At 45.1% G+C, this 23,771-nt stretch overlaps 1 protein-coding gene and 1 long non-coding RNA gene across 3 annotated transcripts; one reads left to right on the forward strand and one right to left on the reverse strand.

Annotated features, from left to right (window-relative positions):
- Positions 1–393: 393 nt before the first annotated feature.
- Positions 394–21,084, reverse strand: LOC8043601. 2 transcript variants are annotated; one of them, XM_029990122.4, is made up of 10 exons: positions 20,793–21,084; positions 19,130–19,184; positions 18,929–19,041; positions 18,389–18,428; positions 16,154–17,185; positions 13,726–13,967; positions 11,171–11,234; positions 9,517–9,604; positions 7,817–7,958; positions 394–535 (listed from the first exon to the last, which is right to left on the reverse strand). In XM_029990122.4, the coding sequence occupies exons 1-10, from the start codon at positions 20,932–20,934 to the stop codon at positions 486–488; spliced, it is 1,968 nt and encodes a 655-aa protein (XP_029845982.2). In that variant the 5' UTR covers positions 20,935–21,084; the 3' UTR covers positions 394–485. The 2 variants fall into 2 exon arrangements, with proteins under 2 accessions (XP_029845982.2, XP_040062486.1); XM_040206552.3 differs by having other exon boundaries at positions 11,171–11,231; positions 20,793–21,079.
- Positions 21,085–21,133: 49 nt separating this feature from the next.
- Positions 21,134–22,359, forward strand: LOC8043602. Its single transcript, XR_003919988.2, has 3 exons — positions 21,134–21,366; positions 21,512–21,615; positions 22,201–22,359. It is a non-coding gene; the product is annotated as an uncharacterized LOC8043602 (long non-coding RNA).
- The last annotated feature ends 1,412 nt before the right edge of the window (positions 22,360–23,771 follow it).

Genomic DNA, 23,771 nt, shown 5'->3' on the forward strand with positions numbered 1-23,771 from the left:
CTCAACGTGTTTTCTCGTGCTGCTCTTGTTCGGCGCCTAGGGAGTGGTAGGGATTTTTTGCTCCTTCAATGAAGAACGTCACGAAGATAAACGGATCTGCAAGTTTGTGAGAAAAGAAAACTTTGTGGTGTTCTTTCGGTCACTCTCCCCACTACGTCATAGCACAAAGAACCTATATGTACCACGAGTTCAGCGACCCAGTATTGCATAAATTCAAAGGCGATTCCCCCTTGCACACTAGCACGCATAGGCCAACTATGTTCACAAGACTCCTTGCAAGTGGCTACTTCCGTGGGATCCCCTCAACGCAGCAATGTTCGTGTTTGCCAGCAGCCAGATTTCTTGACAATCAGCGAGGCGTCGTCATGATGTCCATTAGAAGACAGCTGGTCCCATAATAGGATTAAACATTACCTTTACTCTTACTAAAATTTTTAATTTCTCTATACAGGTCAATAGGGTTGCATATGTACATTACATGGCTGTCATCGGGGGCCATTCCTCGGGGTGTCGTTTAAGGTCTCATTCAGGTACCCTGAAAAAGAAAAGAAAAAAAAGACAGCTCTTGCAAGATGGTCTGCAGGTTTGCCAACAAGGCTGGTCGGTACATCAGCTCAATTTAATGTTTATCTGATGACGGGAAAAATCTGTTCCCATATTCTGGGACTGGCTACTTTATACTCGAGGAATGATAGGATGTATGATATACGGTCTACAATTATGAAATCTGCATACTATGATTAATGCATTAAACTATACACATACAACTAGAAGCCACAAGGCTGGTTCAGGCATTTTTGTCCGAGCGTGACAGACTGCATTACAACCACTTCCGACTGCTTACAGCGGGATAATACAGTGGTGCCACTTACAGGGTAGCCCTAGCCCAATACCGGACTGCGTACATCTCCTAAAATAGACAAAGTTTTGAAATATTTGTGAGATAAAATTTTAAAAAAATGGTCGCTTATAAGATTGCCAGAATTATTTCAAACCCACAGTGAAGAAATACTGTCAAGACCGATTGTAACGAAGCCGGTTATAACGACATAGCAAATATAGTGAAGTGATTTCTGATTCAGATTGACTTCGTTATAACCGGCCTCAACAGTATTGCATAAAAAGTTAGAAAATAAACGTCGACAGGAAGTGGGCAAGGTCCACCCAATAAATTGTGCCAGTGTGTCATCTCGTAAGCATCAGTAGGATCAGGACTGGAACTGCCCTGACACCCGCAAAATTTACATTGTTTGGATCGATAAAAGAAGGGGACCCAACGTGCAAGACTTGCACCGAGGGTGCTTCCTCAACACTTCAGCACTTGCTCTGGGGCCGCAAAGGTCTGGAGTGGCGCAAACAAGAAGCCCTAGATGGCATCCAAGGACAAGAAAAACTCATGACGCTGAAGGAGTGGGCCCGTCCAAGGGGTACCCCACAGCGCAGAAAGGCCATATTCGACTCCCTGATGCACTACATCAGGGAGACAGAAATTAATAACCTGATCTAGCTTTCATTCATCATCACAGACCTCTCTAACCCTCTTACCCTACTCCTTCCGCCTCAGGAGTACAGCTAAAAACGAGTGAAACGTTATATGATATAAAGACATTCTTCTCCCGTATCAGACCTGATGTTGAAGGGTACGGAAACAAAAATTTAAATATTCAGATTTCGTTCAGAAATGAGTCAAGCATGACGAATAATAACCGTAAATGATGATCGCACATTTGTATTTTGAACGACTGGCTATATTTTTCCTTCCAAACGGTGCACTCGAGCAAGCGCTCGAAGAGAAGCGAACGGAGAGCGCGATGCGTCATGGGATATCCGGCGCAAACAAAAAACAGAAAGAAAAGATTTCTTGCATTCGTGGAGTAGGAAGGCAGGCGTGATTATGAGGTTTGCCCTTGGTGGTGTGGTCAGCGTTGCAATTACCCAAGCCTCCGCCGTGCTTTTTAAAGACCATCAAACATGTTGGTTGCAGCGTCTAATCTTTGTCGTGAGGTCACACACATAACGCAGCGTCAGCGCGTTACAACCGAGCCGTCCGAAGTACCCGTGGGGTGACGAGCGTGTGGCTGGCCCAAGGAGCACGTAGCTTCCACAACACTGTCAGCTTAGGGCTGAACAGGGTGGGAAAAGCAACTTTTGAAATTTTGTTCGAGTTTTCAGCGACGGGCTAATCTTCTAGGGGGAGAATGGCTGTGTCCGGTTGCACGAACGAGGGTTCGAGAAAGAGGGGAGACCTGAGAAGCTAGAAAGTTCTAGTGTTGCTTGAGTAGGGCCAGGCAGTGAGGAGTTGAAGGAGAAAGGACAGTTTGCTGCCAACATTTGGTGGAAGCGTAATTCCACTTAACAAACAGTTTTTGTAGTTTAATCCCTTAAGTCTGTCATCATAGGCTAGTCAGCCATCGAAGCACTAGGAATAGTCATGTTTGTCGACCAAGTCTTGGTGGAAACGGGCTTTCTTCGTTGTTCAACGGTCTTGGGACCATGAAAGGCGAATACTGCATCTTAAACCAGACAGTGTGCCTTACGCCATTCACACCGCCCGTCATATTCCCATCCTATTACGAGAAGAGGTAACAAAAAAACACAACAAAATGGTGTCGAACAGGGTCATCAGAAAAGTTGACGGCCCAACTGACTGGTGTGCTGCCATAGTACTGGTTTTAAAACCATTGGGAGATATACGAATTTTTGTGGACCTGACTCAACTGAACAAAAACCCCTCCTACGTGGAGCAAACAAACATCTGCTTCACTAGGGGGGGAAGACTTATAGCGGCTAAGCGGCGACGACAATAACAATGTGGCTCGTGAAACGAGCCACGTTAGCACCTTGCGCCGCGTGGGCACTCACGACTCAAGGCCGGCTAGCTCGAGAGGGAACATCGATACCATCTGGCTCCTCTTATCAACGGCAGAGCTCCCGGTCCAGCTACTACTCCTTCCAGGCGTGTAAATAAATGAAGGGGCCAATTTGGCCACTTCAAGATGAAAGCGTTACATTCTTCCCACAATAGGCCATATGTGAAATTTAGAGCGCCATCTAGTAGCGCGCCGAGAACTACGTCCGCCATCTTGTTAGTGGCGGGAAAACGAAATTAGAGACCCGACCGGCAAAAACCCCATGTAAGCAAGTGACCGCGCTTCGTGCGAGAGATGCGATGCCAATGATTGCTGCGTTCCGCCGCGGATGCAGCGATAAACCTTCGATTCATGCATGACGTGAACGCAAACGTATACAGGGTTCACCTTTTATGCTTATTTTTATGTCACTTGAGACGCAGCTTTTGACAAAAACAATCAATGACAACGCGAAGAAACATGCGGACGTTATCGCGCGGCGTGAAGCCATTTACAACTATTGAACTGAGCCCTAATCTTTTTTTATAAGTTGTACCAAATTTGTTTACGACCTTATTTTTTTTTATAATTTATGTGCGTTGTAGTGTCGGCCTGGGCCTTTTTCTTGATGCGCAAGCAGCTCAGTGCATGCGGACGAGACCAAGGCTGTTAAGCGAGGCAAAAAGTTGGCAGTTTTTATAATCTACGCCACCAACCATAATTAAAGATGCGTATGGTTAACAGTGGTATGGTTAGATCACGGTGTAGGTTAGGTTCATCGCAGTGGCTAAAACTTCGATGTCGGCGTCGTCGAAAATTTACTTTGCGGACACCGAATGAAGCAACACGGGTAGTGCTAACTCCATTTTACAACCTCCTTTTCTTTTTCTTTCTTTTTGTCGCAGCCGAGGTAGAATTTTTGTTTTGTGCAAAGAAGCTCGGGGGTAGTTTTGAGAAAGTCACTGCAGTTATTCTGCCAGAATTGAACAAATCTTCATTAATAGCGCAACATCCGTTATCTGTGCTTGAGTTCAATGCTATCTAAAACCAGTTTTAGCCCTTTGCAAAGCTTGCAAAATATTGTCCTGGGCACAGTTTCTTTTAGAAGAACACAGAGTCCATCAAAAAAAACCTCCGCCCAGTAAGAACTAAAAAAAAACTTATTTTGAGTTATGTATTTGCGTGGAGAGTATACCGCTAAACAGTACAATTTCAAGCGTATTCACATCGAAAAAAGAATTAAAAGCGTTCTCAAAGATGAAACGCATGACGTTCGGAGGCCTGTGCACACGCTGGCGACAACAAGCTTCCACAGCGAAGGCGTAGGGCTTGGTCCGCTCCTTCGACGGTTGTCGCCAGCGTGCAGAGGCCTCTGAGAGTTTTTTCAGACAGTTGCAGTAGGTTGTTTAAATTGCTCCTCCACATAACATGGTCAGAAGGCGGAAAACAGTTGCTGCGCAATCGCACATTGCTTGTGCGACTGTCTCCGATGCCTCCGCCATGCTTCGGTACCGACAGAGCTTGCCAACATTAAAACGGCGACACTCTCAGTGTTGTCAGACCACAAAGCAATTTCGCATAAGGTCTATTGATGATACGATAGCGTTGCGCAGTGGAGCAGCTGTGTTTTCCAAACTAGATGCAAGCTCAGGTTTCCGTCAAGTGAGGTTGGCAAAAGAATGCGAGACGACAACTACATTCATCACGCTGTACGGGCGTTACTGTTTTGAACGGTTGCCGTTTGGTATAACCTCAGCTCCCGAGTATTTCCAGAAGCGAATGAGCGAAATCCTTGATTGAATCCCGGGGGTGCGAAACCTAATGAGTGTCTGCATCGCTTTCTCGAGCACCTTTCCAAAGCTGGTGTAACCTTAAACAAGGATAAGTGCCGATTCAGCACGAAGCATGAGGGAAAGAAGCAAGGGGTTAAAACAGCCTTACGAAGGGCATCAAGGTATTGTCCGGTGCAGGGCGAGAGCACTAGAGTCCGTGTAGTGGCCCGGCCTAAGCTCTCAGCTTGCCTCAGTTGTCACAAACTGCCGTGTCTGTGGAGAGTATCATGACCAGCCGGCAGAGCCAATGATGCCAACTAAGACTCCGTCTAGGCCATCGGAAAGGATCGCAGCAGACGTCTTCCACATGAAAAAAAAAAATGACTATGTACTTGGTGGTAAATTACTTTTCCTGCTTTCCAGGACTGTGCCGCCTGCAATCCCTCACTAGTTCCCATGTTGTAGAACAGCTTAAAAGCATATTTTCGAGACATGGCATACCAGAGGTTCCTGTAAGGGATAATGGCAAACCATTCGTCAGCCAAGAATTCCAGCAGCTTAGAGGTGTTATGTGGAGCCCGAGGTTTTCACAGGCAAACGGCGAAGTTAAAAAAATGCTGAAAACTGTTAAAAGACGGTAGTTAAAGTCTAACGATCCCTATATGGCTTTGTTAGTCTACAGGGACACCCCGGGACAACTAGGCAGCACACCTGCGGAGCTGCTCAAGGGTCGGCGGCTCCGTACCACGCTTCAACTCTACCCAAAAAAACTAGCGCCGAGAACCCCACGTCCAAAGGAGGTCCGTCGGAAATACGCGCTCCTTAGGGACATGCAACGCTGCTCCTACAATGGCCGCCATGCGGTGCATCATCTGCCTTAGTTGGAGTCTCGTGACGAAGTCTAGTAGGTGAAAGAGTGCAGACGGAAGGGCGTGGACCTTCAGCTGACCAGTCGGCTGCGCTCATATGCAGTGGAGATGGACAATGCGGTCCGAAACAAACGGAACCGAAGAGCCCTAATCTCATTAGAAAAGGACAGAGAAAGCGTGGAAACTAGTGACTGTAGCTATGAGTTTCCAGAGGGGGAAACTGACAGCTGCCCAATTGCAAATTGTCCGAGTCCTCCCGGTTTTTCGATTGGCCCAAACAGTCAGACTCAAGGACAAGAGTCTAGTGTTTCGTCGCCTGCGGTCCCTCTGGATTACGTGACGCGATCTGGCCGGGCAGTACGCCAGCCTGAGTGACATCGTATTTGAATCATGTTTTTTCTGAAATCAGCATAGTTGATTCAAGTATGTTTTCAATGCAAAGTGTGTTTGATGTTTGTCTTAATACAGCATGTTTGGTTTTGTTTGTTGTGAATGCTGCGTGACTGATTTAAGAAAGTCATTTCTTAATTCGTGTGAATGTCCCGTAATGAACTTTTCGATTCAATTGTTTATGATTTTTTCTTTGCGACTGTTGTGGCTGACTCGAGAAAGGGAGATGTAGTATTATTGGTCTTTTGTGTAGAGCATGATACACACGTAGCTATCTGTTGTCACGCCATGCTATCATACTTCGATGTGACTTGACGAAAGTGTAAAGTGCTCATCTATTGTCAAGTGACCTGAGATCAAGACATCTGCATTGGATTGCCGGAATAAGCCAGGGGGTTGATCCCGTTTGTTATGGCCCACAGCTGGAAGTGTTGCGTTCATCACAACAGGAAGCACAATATACAGTGTGGCGCACGCTCCGCGTCTCCACTCTGCCACCTTTACCTCGTCAAGTATGCACCTCAGCTCGTGCTTTTCATCTGCTGTGTTTGGAAGTGCAGATAAAAAAAGATAACGGGAGTAAAGCTTCGAAAAGCAGCCCCTCTAATCACTTTCATATCATCCACGGTTGCCTTCGGCCCACATGGCGGTATGTTTGTGTTTCAAAATGTTGCCGTCGGGTTTCGTGAATATTTTGTTCTGCAAAATTGGATTATGCAGACCCCGTAACCCGAGAGCAGTGGCAAAGTATACTTTCGAGCAGTCACTAATGCCCTAGAGTGCGGTACACTGAAGCCGTACATAGAAGGAGTTAGCCTATTCATTGGGAAGTATAGGAGGCAAATGAGGAAGCGCCATGGGCAGAGAGCAGACCGAGCGTCTTCCAGGGCGTCTTCACAGATTCGAATATAGCCAGCCAGAAGCCGCGAACAATAGCCTGGTGGTGGTTGCGAGGAACAAAATTATTAATGTGTCGGAGTAACACTTGGTGGCGGAAAATGTGATGCACTTAAAATTTTTCGATCGCGGTCATGCAAAATCAAAATCTTGGAGAATGAGCGACGTGATCCGTACGCCAGGTGCTGAGGGCCGGTAAAATTCTGTCCAAGCGGTCACACTCCGATTGAGCGAAACAGAGTTCGAGCGGAACATTCGATTCTTATCTTTTTGCACAATCATATTTCAAGCATCACGTGCGCTATATTTTCAACCATGAAAAGTTACTCCATTGAACCTTTACACACTTCTTAAAGTGTTTCTCGCTACCACCGCTAGGGGATCATTTTCGGCTTCTAGTTGGCCGAACGTGACTTCGAACCTTCTATATGTGTCTCGTGCGTGCCCTGGCTCTGCCTCTTCCTCCTACTGATCAAACTCTTTCTATATACGACTCTGCGGTAGACATGCAACAAGTTGCAAATACGGCGTCGACAAGATTTGCATACGGTGCTGGATAAAGGGTGCGGTCTCAGGCGGGCTCACTGGTACACTGCAGCCGCTTGACATCGGCGGCGAAACGGAAGCCAATGTCGAGCAGCAAACTTCTACAGAATGAATGGCTAATGCAAACCCCAAGAAGGCACTCACTGAACAACTCTAAAGTGCAAATCTGGCCACTGTCAATGCCGATCAGACTCGAGCGCCGAGGATACTGCGGGCTGCAATGATTGAGACCGAAATAAAGGCGCTCGAGACCGCCGCGTGTGATCGTCAGTACATCAATTTTTTTACGCACATCCAAAACTATTTTGTTTTTATTTGTGTATGGGCCGCACCTGAAAAGTTAGTCCCAAACTTTGAAAATAAAGGGCGGCTCTTCGCGCATTCATATGATGTTCTACTACTGGCAGCCACCGGAAGTCGTAACGCAGTCGACCAGACGGAAACGTCTGAACCAGCCTACAGGAACTTCCACGTCGAGAAATCAGGACATTACCTCTGGCTCTGCACTCCTGCGTGTCTGGAAAGTCCAGCTCCCAGAAGTTGTCCGGCGTTGGCGGCGGTGCGTGCAGAGCTCTGTGTCGAGAGCACTTCTTCAACAGCTCCTGACGCCGGCCATGTCCCGCCCGCTCGTAGAACTAGACACAACAGTGCGCACTCCTTCACATCACTGACTGCCAATAAGCACATTTAAAGTGCGACCAGCACGCTGGACATATGATGCGGGTGCACCTAAAGGCCTGTTTGCACACTTGCGTTTGCCTACGACCGAGTTCTTGTGATCTCTTACGAGGAGAGAGCACGCTGTCATGCCAGCATCATCTATGAGGTGACGCTGGAACTGCATTTCGCTAGAGCAAAGCCTTTCCGTTATTTGCGATATCAAATGTACATACTAGCTACAAGAAATAATTGTTTTTGACATTGTCTAAAGCTTTTCGACCCAGGAAAAAATAATGCGCGGAAAAAAATGAAAAATTCACGGAAATGCCAAGAGTTCCATGGCCACCCGGTAGATGGCAATTTGTGTTCTCTCTTGTCAAAAGATATTTTAAGAAAGACTAGACAATATTTTAGGTGCTTTAAAGGAACATGGTCATAATCGGTCGCAAGTGGGCGAACCAGCCTTTAGTGTTTGGATGCAGGGAATTCAATTTGAACACCTCTAAGTACATACATGGTAGATGACCGATAACAAACAACTGAAGTCTTTGCATCCAAAGGGCAAGAATTATAGCAAATTCTTTAAATGATTCTTGTGGTCAGTTGCAACGTTTGAACATTGAACCGGTAATTCACGAAAACCGGCAGCGCGTGAAGCAATATCCCCTTGTTTCTGATCATCACGAGGCTGTGGACAAGAGTAGCACAGTCTTTAAAATAAAAAAAATGATGTACCAGATTGGAATTTAAATTTCTATTTTTTCTTAAAGTATGCAATTCTATAGAATGTGCAAGAATGCGCACAGGCAAAGCTTAAGATAGGTTTGAAAGAAATTTTCATAAAAGTTTGCGTGAAAGTAGACTGATCTCTAAAATTGCTCTTATGAAGCATGTGTCAATCTCACCGCCAGTCCAGTTGATTGCAGGGGCCCTATGATACATGGCGAAACCGGGACAATACCGTCTGCTGCGATGACCAATTGCAGCAGACAACATAGTTTGTCTCAACGTCTTGCTTTGTCCCACCATGCAGCATGGGGCCCCAGGAGGTGAAATAACACCTCGCGACAGCACAATTATATTTTTCCAGGCATACCATCTTTACTAGATCAGCATCTTTGCTATGTCCCGGTACCTCAAATGCTAATATACCAGAACCACAAGCATACTTTGGCTGGCCAAAATCAATGCGGAGCGCAAGTTCATCTGCTTCTTTTGCAGGGATTGTGATTATGTCAAAACACCGAGCTCTGATTGAAGGATAGTGGGTAGACCTTAAGGCAGCTTGCTTTGAGAACTCGGCGTTTTGACGTCACCACAACCCCTGCAAGAGAAGCAGAAAGACTTGCAATCTGCGTACTTTTACTATCACCGGTTATCTCTGGCAACACTGTGAGCAGTTTACGCTGCTGGTGACGAAGAAAGAGAAGGAGCTGGGAGAGGACATAAAGAAATGGAAGAGAAAGGCACGCCGTGAGAGGGGGTCTTTCATTGACCTCAAAAGGCACAGAGCCATGAAGAGAGTGGGCTCACATCCTGGCAGTCTTTGCACTCGTGTGCCGGCAGACGCTGGCGCGCCTCTCGTCCACGCACCGGGGTTCCGTGGAACTTGTGAGCCACCCTGCGTGAACAGACGGAAAGAAGGATTGTAATGATTGTAGCCTGTTACTCTTTGATTGAAACGAAGACTGTCCAGTCTGTGGCTCGTAAGTTTGTCTGCTTCTTTTGCAGGGGTTGTGGTGACGCCAGAATGCCGAGTTCTGATTCTCTCTGATTGAAGGATAGCGGGTAGACCTCAAAGCAAGCTGTCTTCAATTAGGGCCAATCAAAGCTTGGCATTCTGTCTCTACAACCCCTGCAAAGAAGCAGATGAACTTGCTCTCTGCATTGCTCCTGATCTATTTACTCTGTTGGGTGAATACTGAAAGCTACCTTTTCCTCGCTACATTCAACATCAAAAAGACACAGGCATGCGATGTATGTTCTCTGGCAACATAAAATAGTCACTTGGATCAGGAGGTCACTTTTCATCGGTGTCACACTGCAAGGTCTCAGTAGTCACTTCTTATCCCTACGCCATTAAATATACCCTAAAAGTCAACATCGTGGCCATGTGATGTGAAAGGTTTCTCGAGGGTGTACTTAAACAACCACATTCAGGTCATAGAATTTCGAAGTCTAACACAACCTCTCTTGAACAATCCTTTAGACTTTTTAGGTTACAATCTGTTTGTCGAGAATCATTCTAACTCTTCTTTTAGAGAGCCAGAGTTGCACTTTCAAAAGTTTATTAGACAAAATGGACCACTAATGCACAGTTTGAGAAACATATCAGCATGCCTCGTGTCTATTTTATCGCAAATGAAACGTTTGGAAGAAAAAAACACTTTAATGAGCTTAAAGGGACACTGAAAAGAAAAAAAGTTTTTTTTTAGACAGTCTGGTTGGGACACGCGTGTTAAGAAATAAATTTTAAGCAAATTTTTTTTTTTTTTTAAAGCAATATTGACGGCGCAAGATTTATTTTAAATTCTGCGCACAAAGTCCGTGATGTCACGGAATGGTCATACACTCCACCTCAACAAGACGGCCGAGTCGATCCACCTCTCCTCCACCCACCCGAAATGCTGAGAAAAAACAAGTGGAAAGAAGGTGACTACCAACTAAACCGCGTCTCGCGCTGTTACTCTTGCTCTAAAAAAAATTCTTTTTTTGCGTAAAATGCATTTTTTTTTTAAGCGCAGAACATTGAGCGGAAAAGATACAAGTGCGAAACAATTGCACGACAAATGGTGCTTGGATGGAACAGCATGGATATACAGTCACACTCAGTGTGGCTGTATATCCGTGCTGTTCCATCCAAGCATGAATCACCAACTAGCCCAAGCATCCACATTGGCAAATGGTGCACACAACTTCGTCGTCAGCTTCACATGCAGGAGATGCGGAGACAAGAAATGCGATTGGGTGCAGCCATGTGATTTTCGGCCATGAGCTTCCGTGCTCGTGTTGCGGTTTCGAGCAGTTGAGTTTTCACATTTATTAAAAATACATGCGACTCTGTAACAAGACATTGATTGTAAAGTCTCCCGACGCCATATTAAATCGCCTGGTAAAAAATAATAATAAAAAAAAAAAATTTGGGGGATGTCAGTGTTTCTTCGATACCCTGTGCAAATCAACTTACTCTGAAGGATCATCAACATTGCCACTGGTTTGAGCCACTTTTTCTTTGTCTTTGTCTAGTGCTGCTGAAATAAAAAAAGAAATCAGGTTGAAAGGGGCACTAACACTACAAAAATCGTAATTGTTGTCGAAAACGATGCAAGTTGTGGTCAAAGACATGCAAAAAATACCAGAACGAAAAAAAAAAAAACTTTCTCACGTGCGCGCGCGCCTTTTTATTTTTGGCGTTTTTCTCTCCTGATCCTCACCTCCCCACTTCTTTTTATTTGTGATAATCGATTATAAAATTTAGAAGCGTTGTAAGCGACATTTCTATAATATTTAATAACGGCATTTGTAAAACATGTTTTTGAATGCAATTGCGAATGCACTAATGCACTACTTCTTTTTGAAATACCGAAAATTGCAGTCTGGAGAGACGTTGGCTCCTGGCTTTTTATCCTCCCTCTGAAAACATGGCGGCGCTTGATGCATGTAGCACTGAGGATGATCGGTGAGTTGGGGATTCGGACAAAGTTCTCTTTTTTAGGTGCCTGACGACCTCTCAGACTTCAAAAAGGAAATAGCCAAACGGTACAACTGGGTTTGGTGTCTGTATACTGTAGTTCTGATTGTGACTCCGCCGTGGCAGCCTTTCACGCAGAACCGGCGTGACATGGCCCTTCACATCGCTCGCAAAAGTCCACTGTGCGTTCTCTTGGACCTCATACTGCTTCAAAAAATTTGAGATCGCTGAAAGAGCCCTAAAAGAACTTCAAACTCGAAAGTGAAGCGTTGTCTGCTCACAGCGATAGGTGGCACACACGGAGCGGTTGATTGCGGGACGCGGGTGAACACGACACGGAGGTACGAGAGAAAGTCGAGTTGCAAGACGACTCAATCTTTGACGTCACTGTACTGGCGTGGATAGCACGAGAATTTCAAATTCGGCTTTCGGAAATTGTTTTTTTTACTTCACAAATACCGAGTTCTCAAGTTTCGAATTTTGAGGGTAATGTCCAGGCATCTTTCACAATTGTTTCAGATAATAAAAAAGAAAAAAAAAAAGATTTTGACCTGTCAGTGTTATTTTAAAGAAACAAACTTACTCCTAACATGGGAACTTTGCTTTTTAACGAGTTATTTGTAATGATAACCCCGCTGGAAAAGCGACGGCAATGCAGAGAAAAAAACAATCAAACTAATTTTCTCGAGCGTTATTATAAAAGAAAACGAGAAACAGGCGTAACTGACATGAATATACTATTTCGTCGTTTACCCTGAGACTGGGTTTTTTTTTGAAGAGCAGAAGTAACAGAAAAAACAGACAGGTCTCAATATACTACTAGTGAAATAATAAAACAAAAAGAGATTGAGTGGTACGATATAAGACGGGCAAAAAGAAAACAGACAGTAGACAACATTCTGTTTTTGCTAGTTCCTTATTATCTCTTTAATAAAATGTGTCACATAAATTTTACTAAATTTAGAGCATATCAAGGGGGCCTGCACCTTCTGTAGCCAGACAGGAATGCAACCTGCTATACTGCTACTGATGAGTTACTACAATGCAACCCACTTATAATGATACCACATATAACAATGTACCGCTTATAACGATCAGTCTCCAGAGTTTCTAGACAATGATCAGCTTCTAGTCTAGGTACAACGATAATCGGTTATAACAATTGAAATTTCGGGTTTTTTCATCATTGTTATAAGTGGGTTGCACTGTAGTTAAACAGTTCAAATTTCATGAAAAGCACAACTCTGAGAAACAGCTAAGAAGAAATCTGAAATGGAGCCACATCTACAGTCATAATATAAACAAAAGGGAACAGTCTGACTATGCTTATTTGGAGCACCTGCCAGTTTCCAGGGACGTACTGGTCCAAACCAGGGCTCGAACTCAAACTTAACTAATCAAGATATAATCATAATTGTGGAGACTGCAGACATAGCAAAAGGGCAGATGGAGTGTTTTTGCTCACTTTGTACATATACTGTCCCAGTGATTTTGTTTTACTGGCTTTGTCCAAAAATAACACGCAACTGCAGTCAGTCACACACTTGTGAGGCACTGAATATGAACCACAATTCATCAATTCTCCATGTAATACTGCTTTTCTTATCCCCCTCCCAGAATGCTTGTTACGTACAAGCTACCTTCTCCTTAAAATATCACAGGACATTAACACTTGTTACTTCAAATCCTTCCAGGAGGCGTAAGCGACGCAAGTATGATGGGCTGGCTCTAGAGAAGCATTTTGCCTACACTGGACAAACTGACGTTGACTTCGAAAATGCACAGTGTCCCGGATTGTTCTGTTTGGGTGACCTGCGTGGCACTACAAAACAGAACTGCATACAATCCCCACGATACCAAATCTCTGCCATAAGACAGAAAAGGCACCAAGTACACCAAAAACCCCAACAACCACCCCTCCTTCTCCCCCTACAACACCCCGGAAATTGTCAGATGTAAAGATCTCAAACATTTCTGGGGAAGACCCTGACGCAACGTAGGCGAATTTCGCTTTTGTGGACAAAGCCTTTTCCCCTCTTTCTATCGCTCACCTTCCTCTCCCTTTGAGACAATATCCAGAACCGGCAAAGCATCGGTAGCAGGTAGAGCATCAGGAACCGGCGTATCGGAAATTTCTAGGGTCCCCACAGGCAGGTACGTCTCATCCAAGTCCTCCTTCGACTCTCGGCACACTTCAGCCTCCGAACGCTGGCCGAGCTTTGTCTGCGAAAGCTCTTTTCGCCTCGCCAGGTTACGAGTGAATGGACTGTGTCGGTTCACTGCAAGGAAGTACCTGCAACAAGTATACTGCGGTCAAGATTCGAGAAACTACCTCTGATGCACCATGCAACACACCTGCCAAGTGGCCACATTTCCAAATTCCCAAGTCCTCTCACAGTCCTTTTTCCTCTGTTGAGCGCAAGGATAAGCAAATTCGGAAATCAAACGGCTCCAAAAAATTTTTTCAGCCCGTTCGCTCTTTTCTATACATACATTGTAACTTGAAAATAAGACTGAAAAAGGCAGCCAGCACTTTACTACGATACTTTCGCCCATTGGCGAAATGTCGCCCTCGAAAACTTCCAGAAATTTCTTTATCGAGCTCTTGAAGGTAGAGCCCTGTGTGCTTGGAGGCCTACTGCGCGCATTCCCAACGAAACTGGAAGATGCGGGAAACATCCATCGAAATTTGGGGATAGCAGGTCGGATGTGGCTTTTGATGGCATGGAAGCAGGGAGGGTGCAATCTCTAAGGGTACGGATTCGTCTGGCGTCGCACTCCGCTCGAGGAGGAGGAGGAAAGAAGGAGGGAGAGAAGGATCGGAGAGGAGGAAAGAAGGAAGTAGAGGAGGAATAGAGAGAGAGAGGAGGAGGGGGTGAGGAGGAACAACTGTGAAAAAGCCCCCTGAAAGTTTGTTGTGGAAAAAAAAAAAGAAGGAACTTGGGGTTGGAGACGTCCCCCGGTGATTTTTTGTGGGTACTTCGTTGTGGGGAAGCAGACGATTTGGAATGCGATATCTTCTTTTCACGTGCTTAGGGCGTTCTAGCAGGTTTAGAAACTCTGTTTCTGGATGTTTGACTAAACACTGGTCGCTTTTACAGATAATTAATTGGGTTAATATATTTAATACCCTCGGCTCAGCGCACCGTGGCTATTTGTGAGCAAAATAAGGACAGTCCCTTTCACATAAGTTTGGGAAACAAATTTTTACCCAGGATTGACCCAGTCCCGAAAAAAAAACTATAATTCACGTTGTGAAATACAACCCAGATTCCAAATGCTAACAGTGCAACGTGGCGAGCTGTCAGCAGAATACGAACAATCCCTTTAAGATAAGTTTGGGAAACCAATTTTACCCAGGATTGACCCAGTTTCGCAAAAAAACTATAATTCACGATTACGAAATCAAAACCATTAATTCTAGTACGTTCTTGAAAACCTGAGAAATAGCCGCAATGTGAAGAGCGCACGCTCATTGCTTCTGGAAGTCGTCGTCTGCTTCCCCACAACAAACTACCCACAAAAAAAAAAAATCGCCGGGGGACCTCCCCGACCGCAACTCCCCTTCTTTTTTTTTCCCAACAAATTTTCCGGGGGCCCCTTCCCAGTTTTCTCCTCACCCCCTCCTCTTCTCTCTCTCTATTCCTCCTCCCCTTTCTTCTTTCTACCTCTCCAAACCTCCTCTCCCTCCTTCTTTCCTCCTCCTCCTTGAGCGGAGTGTGACGCCAGACAAATCAGTACCTCTCTAAGGTATTGAATGGATGGAGGCCCTGAATCCAGCACGTTCTAGATAAATAAGACAATAGTGTTGCATTCTCCAAGTGACATACAGGGAAACGTTGCAGGGAACAGAGTGAACCGAAGCGCCACGTCAGCATTCGGCTGAGGCTATGTTTCGTCGGCGAGACAACGAGTCGCAGCTCAATGCTGACACAGCACTCGTGTCCAGTTTGTCCCCTGCGCCGACCTCCCAGAGGTGACGTAGAGAGTTTAACACAGTGGTTCTCAACCACTCATGTTCCGTGGACCCCTTGTGAATCGGTTCGGCAGAGATGATGGAGGACTTTGTTCGTGGTGAGGGGAAGGGAGAGGAATAATTATAATAATGATTTTAAAAATGGATACAACTAAAAGCTGTGTGAAGTAGACTTCTCTCATCGACATACAGACGAGAAAACTCACTCGAAAATTGGAGCGTTTCTATTGGAGCGTTTCTTTTCAATTTGAAAAAAGACAATGTTTATTGCCGGGCTTGACTGATGAGGCAGGGCTTCACAGACCCCTAGAATGCCTTCACAGACTTCCGTTTGAGAACTATTGGTCTTGCACAACAAACTTATTATCTAGGAGGTATTTTCCTATCTCTATTTACAACGTGAGAAGGAACAAAGAGAAGGAAACTAAAGAGCGGTTTCTAACCGGAAAACAAACTAAGTTTCTGAGTCAAAGAAATAAACGAAACGAGAGTATCGCAATCACCTGTCGGACAACTTGGTCTGCTTCTTCCTCTTTCGAGGTGGTGAGGGCTTGCAGCTCCCTGCGACCTGCCCGGGACCCCTGCGGCATTCGGCCCCCGGAAAAAGGCGTTTTCCCGCGAGCGACAGTTTATCGGGGGCCGACTCGCCCGCCGACGATGCTGCTGCGGGCCGCGGAGACGACTTGTCACTCTCCTGCGTCGAGAATGTCAGGTCGACCGAAACGCAACCGGTTGGAACCTCGTCGCCACCCATTCCAACCGGGCTTTTTTCGATTTTGGGGGTGCACACAGATGCCAGAGGCCTTAGGAGGCTCTGGGAAGGGTCATAATCCCGGTCCACGGTTGGTTTCGGCACCGCTCCAGCTGCAACTACCCTTTCGCCGACCGCCGCACTCTGCCGTTCTTTGCCAGGCGGGCGGGGAGTACTAGGCTGCTCCGAACGCACCGGAGACTGCAGCAGGATCTGCAACAAGCTCGGAGATGCCGCAGTCCTTGAATTTTCCTCCGCCGGTTTCGTCACAGAGTGCTCCGGCACTCTAGGTGGCGTACACGAAGAGCGCCCGGGGTCGACCGTCGGAAGCTCAAGGTCGGGACTATGATCCCGAACCCCGGCGTTCACTGTACGGGTAGAGGCATCGTTAGCAAGATGCTCGGTTTTCGTGGTTTTAGCGACGGCATCGGTATCTGTGCTACCTCCCACTTCGGCCTTCACTGCTTCTGCGTTCACTGGTAGAAGGCTGTTCACCTTCGCAAGCAAGCTAGGCGATTCCTGCAGTTCGGCTTTGACTTTAGCGCGTGAAGGGTTGGGGGAGGAACGGGCACGCGTAGAAGGAGGCACGAGAGGTCCACTGCGCTCCCGAAAGCACGGTGGGGAAGGGGGCACGAAGTTCCGGCTGGCACTGACGGGTGACTCGTCTTCGGACTCCCAGACTAGGATGCTGCTGCCATCCATCGCGTGGAGTTTGCTCTCTTCCATGCAGGAGAAGTTCTTGTAGACTGCACTGGTGGAGCTTCCATGCCTGCTGGCTGTGCTCCTGCGTAGAATCAGGTTGACGGTTCCATTGAAAATGCAGCGCTTGCTGTTTAATCATTCTGTACACAGTTGCAAGTGCAGCCTCTGGGCGGGACCAGAGCCACTAAATAAGCTAGGCTTCAAAGTAACGACACTTAAGTCACCTTGATGTTTAAAATCATGGTTGCTAATTTTCTGCAGCTTTATCCGAAATCGCAGGAAATGGTTTTTCGTCCTCCAGAGATGTTAAAACAGTTTGTGACAGAGCAAAAGAGTACCACCTGAGCTTCCTAGTAGCACAGTATTCAAAGCTGAGGAAGCCACATTTTTTAATTGTGATGATCGGCAGTTGCGTCTGCTCTACTCTAAGCACCAAAATGGCGGCACCCACGAGCAGATCGGGGAACAAACTGCCAATACTCTAAGCATACCGTAAAATACCGCGCATCCGCTCATTCCACATTAAGCGCCCATTACCAAATTTGTGAGATCTGAGGAAATACGTACAGTACATTTATATGTAAAATTGATGACCGGACAAGCGCCCATCCCCCATTTTTTTGCGATTATCTCCAAAATTTGAGTGGGCGCTTGCCCGGTATTTTACGGTAGCTCATTTAGTGACTGTAGACGGGACCAACTTGCCGCTGCTGTGTGTAGATTGTCTGATAGTCAAGCCCACGTTTACCACACTGGTACCCCAACATAGCATTTTCCATCCACAGTGGCCAGACCAGCTTTTGAAGTGTAGGTACTTGCAAACATGTATAGGAAAGTCAATGTACAAAACAAAATATTTTACTAGATCAGCCTTAGAGCCTTTCTACACTCCTCCTTTATTATTTTACACAACTTGTTTATAGTAAGACCTTATTTTATTACCTTTCCTTCAGTATTTTTGCTATGAGTACTCCAAGTGCATGTAAGAATGTAAGATGCTTTTTTTGCAAAGAAAAGTGAACCTGTGGTAATTTAAAAAATATATATTTTTGTAAAGTAACTTTTATCTTAAAATGTATTAATATGCAGGTACCAACAGGGGTTATATGTAAATACTGTAAAGTTAGTAAATGTCAGTCAAGAACAACTGTGAAAGTCATAACGTTGCTTGCTATACAACTTACGGTACCAAACCCTAGGGGTCAGAAATAGCGCTATTTGCACAGAATTAACTATAAATTCAGGTCACCAAGGAAAGAGTGCTATTTTATGTGTATAAACATACCTCTCTCGTTGATCTTTCTCAAAAGCCAACAAACGCTGCTCTGAAAAAAAAAAGAAAAAAAGAATGGCATGTCTAAGATTTTGTAATACCAAGGAACAGGATCCTTGTATTAAAAGATGGAATGATTCAAATTTCTTAGAGATCAAGAGATTAAGAAAAGAAGGGAGAAGGTCACAAGGATATTCTGTTAGTTGCACGACCTGTGTTTACTTTCTCATGCTTGGAGTTTTTCAAATGTACCTAATTCATTGATCTGTTGATCTATTCAATCATCCTTTCTTCAGTCATTGCCATACTTTGCATTTGCCATTAAAGTACTAGTAGTAATTAAAGGCCATAAGTACAGACTGCTTGGTTTATAACATTTCTTGATTGTTGAGCATGTAATTACATTGTTAAGGTAAAGTATAGGATAACAACATTTTCTGTTCTTTTTTCAGCCTGCTAATCTTAAGTGATTAGTAGTATGTTGAATATGTAATTCTAAAACATCGCCAAATAAAAACTGCACTGAGCTTATGCTCCAGGCGAAACACTTACCCAAAAGTTCAATTTTAGTTTCCTGCTTTGCAACAATTTGTTGATGGCTTGCCTTGTATTTTTCAAATGTGTCTTTGACAGAACTGCAACGCTGACATGATGTATTCTTCACCCTGCCATTGCAAAGAGACTCACACTATTATTCGTGAAAGCAAAAAAAAAAAAAAAAGAACATGAAATGAATTGAATTAAACAACTCACTCCTGCTCCTTCTGTGCAAGCAACTGACTCAAGGATGTCACTTGCTTGTGCAATCCTACATTGATGAAAAAAAGAAGGAAAAAGAAGAGGTCTGTTTATGTTTGAAGACATCATCATTAAGTACACAAGCTGGCTGTTGCGTTTGTGCCCCCCCCCCTTTTTTTGCCCCCATTTCGGTCTTTAGTATGTCAGTTTGTTTATTTTAATACCTTCAGGGCCCATAAACCATTACAGAGGAAAAGAAACATGTTCACACACCAAAACAAATTTACATATACTATAAATACAAAGCGAGTGATTTTGTTGAATATAATCAGTTCAGCATGACTTCAGCAAATGTGACTAAACTTTGTTTCAGCTTAAGTCCTGACACAGCCAATGCTACAAGGTAATGGGACCAATTAAGCAACATCAAAAATGCAAGTCACGAGGCCTTTTCTGTTAATGATTGGTTCAGAAATGATAGAACATATACAGAAACACGACAAACACTGTGATGATGTGCGACTGGTTTCATCATCTCGTAGTGCCGGCTGCGTCTAGACTAAAGCTGAAACAAAGTATAGTTACCACCTGTTTAAATAAATCCATGGGCTGTGTGTTTACCATCCATGGAATCGTGTCTTGACAATCTCCAGTCCTTGGATTAATCAAAGCTTCCCTGCGACGCTGCAGCGACTGAACTTTGAAAGATGTTTACATACGACGGATGACAAATGCGGCGAGGCATTATTATATGGCCCCCGAAAGACTTTCAGAAAAGATGCCCCCCCACACACATTGTTTATCTTCATGACTAAGGGTGCAACAAATATGATCTGCAAACCTTGTGTAATTTACTCATGACCTTTGAAACGGCAAGCCTAGGGGTTAGTTTCCGATGCACGTTCACTGAATTATTCATTACCAACTGGTGTTCACCGAAATGATGCACTGAGAATCAGTAATTAAGGTTGTCATGGCTTTCATAGATATTGTTTGCAATCATGCTTTGTATTGTTAATTTCAAGAGTTTTGTCTCTCATACACACACATACATATGGACATATCTTCCATAGTAAGCCTCTGTGTGTGTGTCACACACAGAGGCTTACAACGGCAGATCTATTCAAGTGAGTGGTCATAATTTTCGGGAAAAATCTTGTCGTCCACACAGCATCGACCAAATCAACAGCAACCCTCAGTGGTTCAAAGTTTGTCTGATTCATTGGGCTTTTGAACCAGAACTGCACCGCTCTTCAATAATCAAGAGGTCAGAAACTGAGCTTCACAAGCCTCGCCAAATGCAGAGTGAAGCATTTAATTAGCTCCCCACCATCCCCTTATATACCACTCGGCCCAGTCTTTGCTTCGCGGCAATTAGGCCCCCAGTTGCAAAAGGTTGCCGAATCCCGGCATACGGAAACTCTTGCTTTTTGAAATTCCTAGGTATAATAATATAATTTTTATTAACTCGAGGGTCGAGGCACCGCAGACTGGCAAACGCCCGTTCTAATAAGTTGAATCTCTCTAGCGAGTTACAGCGGTCGGCTTCGGCATTATGCCAGGTGGTACGGTGTAAAGAAGAAGCACGGTCGCGGGGTCATGGCTTTTTTTACGAGACGAATGTTCTGAGTGGCCGTGTAAACCAAAATAAAACTCAAAAGTTCAAAATAATGGATACCTTTTGTGATCGTTTGATGAACTTCATACGCTTGTTGTAGTAGATCTTCGATTGATGGCAGTGTGTCGGTTGAGTCGGTCCGTTCATCTCGTCGAGTTCTTGCAGCAGAGTTCAAGAATGGATCGTTGCTTTCTGTCTTCATGTCCAGCTAGGATGTGAATCAAGTTACCGGTGTCACCGGAGCGGTCCTGATAAGGTTATGTTTGAAATAATTTAAACCCCAATGCTGATGATGAACATGCTGGGTTACGCGCCAACCAACGTTACGCGCCAATCCTCACATATGTGGATTGGATTGGCTCGCGATTGCGTTTTGGAGAAAGTTAAAGCAGTTACAAAACGACTTTGGTTATAAACATACCGATATCCCGGCTAAAGATGTGTTAAGATTATCTTCCTATTACAAAAACTAAACTCTTCATAAGAAGTTTTAGTCTTTCGGCTATTACTTTTTAAGGATCGATTTTGTTGAACAAACCCTCGAACCAAACCACTCAGCAAGCTCTAAATCGCCGCCGCCAGGAACGAGATTATCTCTTTTTCTTGGATCAGCCATCTTAGCTCCGGCAAAATGGTGAGTGGCCCTAAAACTTTGTTTTATCGATCATTTACGTTTATATTTTGAGAAAATACGATTGGAGAACTCTAGTACAACTATTGCTGGATAGCTTATGTAAGCATAAACCGCGGATTACAATGCTCTCGGTCCGATTTTTCAGGCTGCCCACAAGACCTTCAGGATAAAGCAAAAGTTGGCCAAAAAGCTGAAGCAAAACCGGCCGATCCCTCAGTGGATTAGGATGAGGACTGGAAACACCATTCGGTACGATTGCTCGTCGCTTCCTCGAATTCATTTTATGCCCTGAATCGCTCTACGCGAAGTCCTTTGAACAAATGAGTTCTTCGCACTAAAATCGGGGCACATCAAACTGTTCCGACCAATGCACGTGAACCGGGACCGGTTTTCATGTTGGATGGTTCAAACATTCGTTTTTAATCATTTTAATGGTGGTAATGTGCTTCCAAGGTTAATGCGGTAAAGTGCTATTTTTAGTTGGGACAGCGATTTTGCAGCACGTTTTTGTGAGGAGCTGGTTTCGTACGCATTCGCTAGTTATCTATAAATCCGGGTTGTCACTGTGGTATTTACCTTGCACCAGTTTGGGACTGTTCACACCTTTTGGTTGCCATAATTAACGAGCTTGTAAGTGTCACCATTGCTGGGTACTGTCGGTTATTTCTACTTACTGGTTCCTTTGAAGTACGACTTCTGCGGTGTAAAACTAGCATGACCGCGAAAGACGTCGCGTGCAGGCTATGTATTGCAAGTGTGAATAACATGCAATGCATGCAACTCGCTTATTGGGCGGGTTCTGTAGCTAAAGTATCTCATTGTTTTCATTCACAGCTACAACGCGAAGAGGCGTCACTGGCGTAGGACCAAGCTCAAGCTGTAAACTGGACAGCTTGCTCACCAATTGTTTGCACCGGCCCCGCCGAACACTCCATTTGTACATTGCTCGGAATCCGAAGAATAACGACCTGGAATAAACCTGTGCAGACGGTACCTTCGGAGTCTGTTGTTGCTGGTGTCTGGTTGAACCGTGCAGAATTGTAGCATGGTCCTGTGACATTGCAGATGTATTCCAGCCTGCTGCATGACATGCTCATACAATGACAAGATGGTGCTAGCAAGGGCCACCGTTGTGCTAAGAAATTACTTGCATAAAATTGGGGGAACAGTTGCTGTTTGGGATCTGGAGAAAGACTCACGACCCGATCTACATGTAGCAGTTTTATGAAAATAAAAACATTGTGGGTTTATCCCGCATGTGACCCTGTCGTTGTCGTCCCGTGTCCATTCTCCAACATTTCCCACCAACAAAGTTGGACTGACTTTTTTGTCAGAATTTCTAGACAATAAAGAAGCTGGATGGGTCTTCACTCCACTTCCGAGTGGAATAGTGCAGGCACGCACTTCCTCATCTCAACCAGGGAAGGTCCCGTTGACGACGGCTAGGTCTCGGAATGTTCTTAAGCGATGGTCGTTCCTGGGAAGCGCTACATCTCCCACCTGGATGCGGGGTGTGCAGATTCCAGCTCCAAGCGGCCAATTTTGAATGATTTCACGTTGCACATCCTTTGCCACTGGCATCATGTGAACATTCGCTTCACGGGAGTAGATTGGTTATCCTGGGTGGAACTTGGGACTGTGATCGGGTGACAATTCGTGATCCAAGCTACCATGGCGACGCTTTTTCATTGCAATACCTTGCATCTCCACCAAAGGCTGTTCAAAAAGGGCACCTAAATTGAGCCACGCTCACAAAGTCCTAGTAGCGGTAACCGTTGCTCTAGCAGAATGTTTGAAAGAGATGTCTGAGGTTTTCGGCAGAGATTTTTTCACCCAGTAGTCCACCTGACCCTTCCACACTCTTTTGTATGAGGCCCCGAAGAACTTTGCCAACTACTGCATACACATGTTCCACCGCCTTTCAATTCACTGAGCCATTCAATGTTCCTTCTCTGATGCAAACTTCAAAGGTGAACTCATAGACCGTCCGGGTCAGTCCCGTTTTCGACATTTCTTTTAGTCGACGCTGACAACTTTGCTCCTCTGAATCTCTGTGAAATGGCTTATAAGGTTGGCGGTTTCAGAATCTTCCCCCGTGTTTCAACAGCACCAGTAGGAGTCACTTCATACCCCTCCCCATCATCGCTCATGACGTTCCCGTCGGGGATTCCACCGTCATCCTTAGAGTCACTGGCACTCTGCTTGCACTGGCAACCGACAGGCTCCAATAGTAGCTGAGTGTCTGCAGCTTCCCTGTCATCTTTGAAGCCAGATTCCCTGCGATTTCCGGGGCTATTGCAAGGTGTCACTGTCTTTCCGGGCTGTATCCTTGGGCACCGGTTCACTCTTGATGGTTGACTGCTTGGGTTCTGGCACATCCTCCTCAGGTACCAGTAGGGTATTCC

This window comes from Ixodes scapularis, unplaced genomic scaffold (assembly GCF_016920785.2).
Source record: "Ixodes scapularis isolate PalLabHiFi unplaced genomic scaffold, ASM1692078v2 PGA_scaffold7__128_contigs__length_106722199, whole genome shotgun sequence".
In the NCBI taxonomy this organism is placed as follows: domain Eukaryota; kingdom Metazoa; phylum Arthropoda; class Arachnida; order Ixodida; family Ixodidae; genus Ixodes; species Ixodes scapularis.

Bases quoted from the DNA above. Each gene is read 5' to 3' on its own strand.
- LOC8043601 (XM_029990122.4), bottom strand. From the start codon at position 20,934: ATGAAGACAGAAAGCAACGATCCATTCTTGAACTCTGCTGCAAGAACT. The intron at 19,042-19,129 runs GTGAGTTGTTTA...TTGCAATGGCAG, and splicing joins CTTGCACAGAAGGAGCAGGA to GGTGAAGAATACATCATGTC. The intron at 18,429-18,928 runs GTAAGTGTTTCG...TTTTTTTTTCAG, and splicing joins AACTAAAATTGAACTTTTGG to AGCAGCGTTTGTTGGCTTTT.